This window comes from Emiliania huxleyi (genome assembly GCF_000372725.1).
Source record: "Emiliania huxleyi CCMP1516 chromosome Unknown EMIHUscaffold_136, whole genome shotgun sequence".
In the NCBI taxonomy this organism is placed as follows: Eukaryota; Haptophyta; order Isochrysidales; family Noelaerhabdaceae; genus Emiliania; species Emiliania huxleyi.
The window spans coordinates 65,662-67,170 of record NW_005201231.1 but is presented as its reverse complement, the minus strand read 5'-3'; the positions used below and the strand labels follow the sequence as shown (position 1 = coordinate 67,170).

Sequence of the window (1,509 nt, the reverse complement as noted above, 5' to 3'; positions counted from 1 at the left end):
GGGGGCTGGGACCTGATCGTACGCAAATTTGACCAGCGTAGGGTCGTTTATGACGCTTTGCGACGAGGGCAGTTCCTTTGCAACCCGGAGATTGGTCGGGCTGTATTGGGCCTTAGAGGGGCTGCTGCGCGAGCTCTCGGGACTTAGGAAGGAAGCAGAGGGGGGGGGGGGGGTTCGGTGCCGGGGGATAGGGGAGGGTGGGTTCGGGTGCCGGGGGGTAGGGGGAGGGTGGGTTCGGGTACCGTGGCGGTAGGGGGAGGGCGGTCGGCCAGCAGGGAGTGGGTGGGAGGGCCAGGCGGGGGCCAGGCAGTCTGCGAAGGTGGGGCCAGGAAGGCGCTTGGCGGGGCGGAGGGCGGCGGGCGAGAGGCGGGCGAGAGGCGGGCGAGAGGCGGGCGAGAGGCGGGCGAGAGGCGGGCGAGAGGCGAGAGGCGCAAACGCACGGGCAGTGCGCGGTGGCCAAGCACCGAGGTGGCGCCGTCGAGCGACTGGCCCGCGCCGGCAAAGGCGACCGCGCCGCTCGGCTGGTTGGCGCGCCACTCGCCCTCCGTCTCCGCGCCCATCTCGTCGCGCGCGCGCTTCATCAGATCGCGAGGGTCGAGCACCTCCTGCCCCGAGCCGCCTCCGCCGCGGCCCTGGCCGCCGGCGTAGTAGGCCTGCCGCTCGGCGTCCTCCTTCTCGGTGCCCTCATCCTTGAGGTCGTTGAGTCCGACGACGGGCATCTTGCGTCCTGGGACACGGGTTGGAAGCGCCACAATCACAGCGCGGAAGAGGTGTGCTGGAGAGCGGAGGGGCAGGCGACGGCGCATGTGATGGAGAAGTGCGCCGTGCATAGGCGACGGTGGAAGAGGATTGGAGGTACGGAGCGTCTCGGCCGCCGCATCGCCATCTCGCGCCTTTGGTTTGGCTTGGGTTCCAACTCTTCCGGGGTGTGAGTATTGTTTTACGTCGGCATGTCGGCCTCTTCGTCGAGACCCCCGCCCGTGGTGCGGCCGCCCCGCCTGCGCGCCGCATCGCGACCCACCGGATTCACCTGGACCGGTAGCCCTCGCCCTCGGCGAGGGCAAACGAAAACAATCATTCTCATTGCACTCGCACTGCGCCTCACGTGCGCCGCCACTTTTGCCGGACAGGAACGGAGTGACTCCAGTGCAGTGGCCGGTGAGCTTGAGGGTATGAGCATCGAGCGCTCTGGATCAGCACTTGGCAAGCGGCGTCGCCAACCCTCACCACCGCCAATAGCTGCGGTTGCTCCCAATACGGAGGAGCCCAGCCCTTTTGCCGCACTTCCCGGACAGGAGCAAACAGACGGAGACTCCAGTGACGGCGAGAACGCGCTGGAGGAGCTGCTGCAAAAGACGGCGACGAAGGATGTGGCGGAAGTATACTTCGCGGCTGCGGGCGCACAACTCGCTGTGACACTGGTCCTCATTGCCAAGGACGGGAGCCTGGGCGGAATGGACCCACGGATGCTGACTTTAAACATCCAGCAAACCCTCGGCTCCACCGATG

At 67.4% G+C, this 1,509-nt stretch overlaps 1 protein-coding gene across 1 annotated transcript in view; it reads right to left on the bottom strand.

Annotated features, from left to right (window-relative positions):
• The window catches only part of EMIHUDRAFT_429219 (hypothetical protein), a 2,405-nt gene extending 1,682 nt beyond the window's left edge, over positions 1-723 (bottom strand). Inside the window, exon 1 of the mRNA XM_005788295.1 lies at positions 465-723. Coding sequence (XP_005788352.1) covers positions 465-719 — 255 coding nt within the window. The 5' untranslated portion in view covers positions 720-723. The remainder of the gene's footprint in view (positions 1-464) is intronic.
• Between the last annotated feature and the right edge of the window lie 786 nt (positions 724-1,509).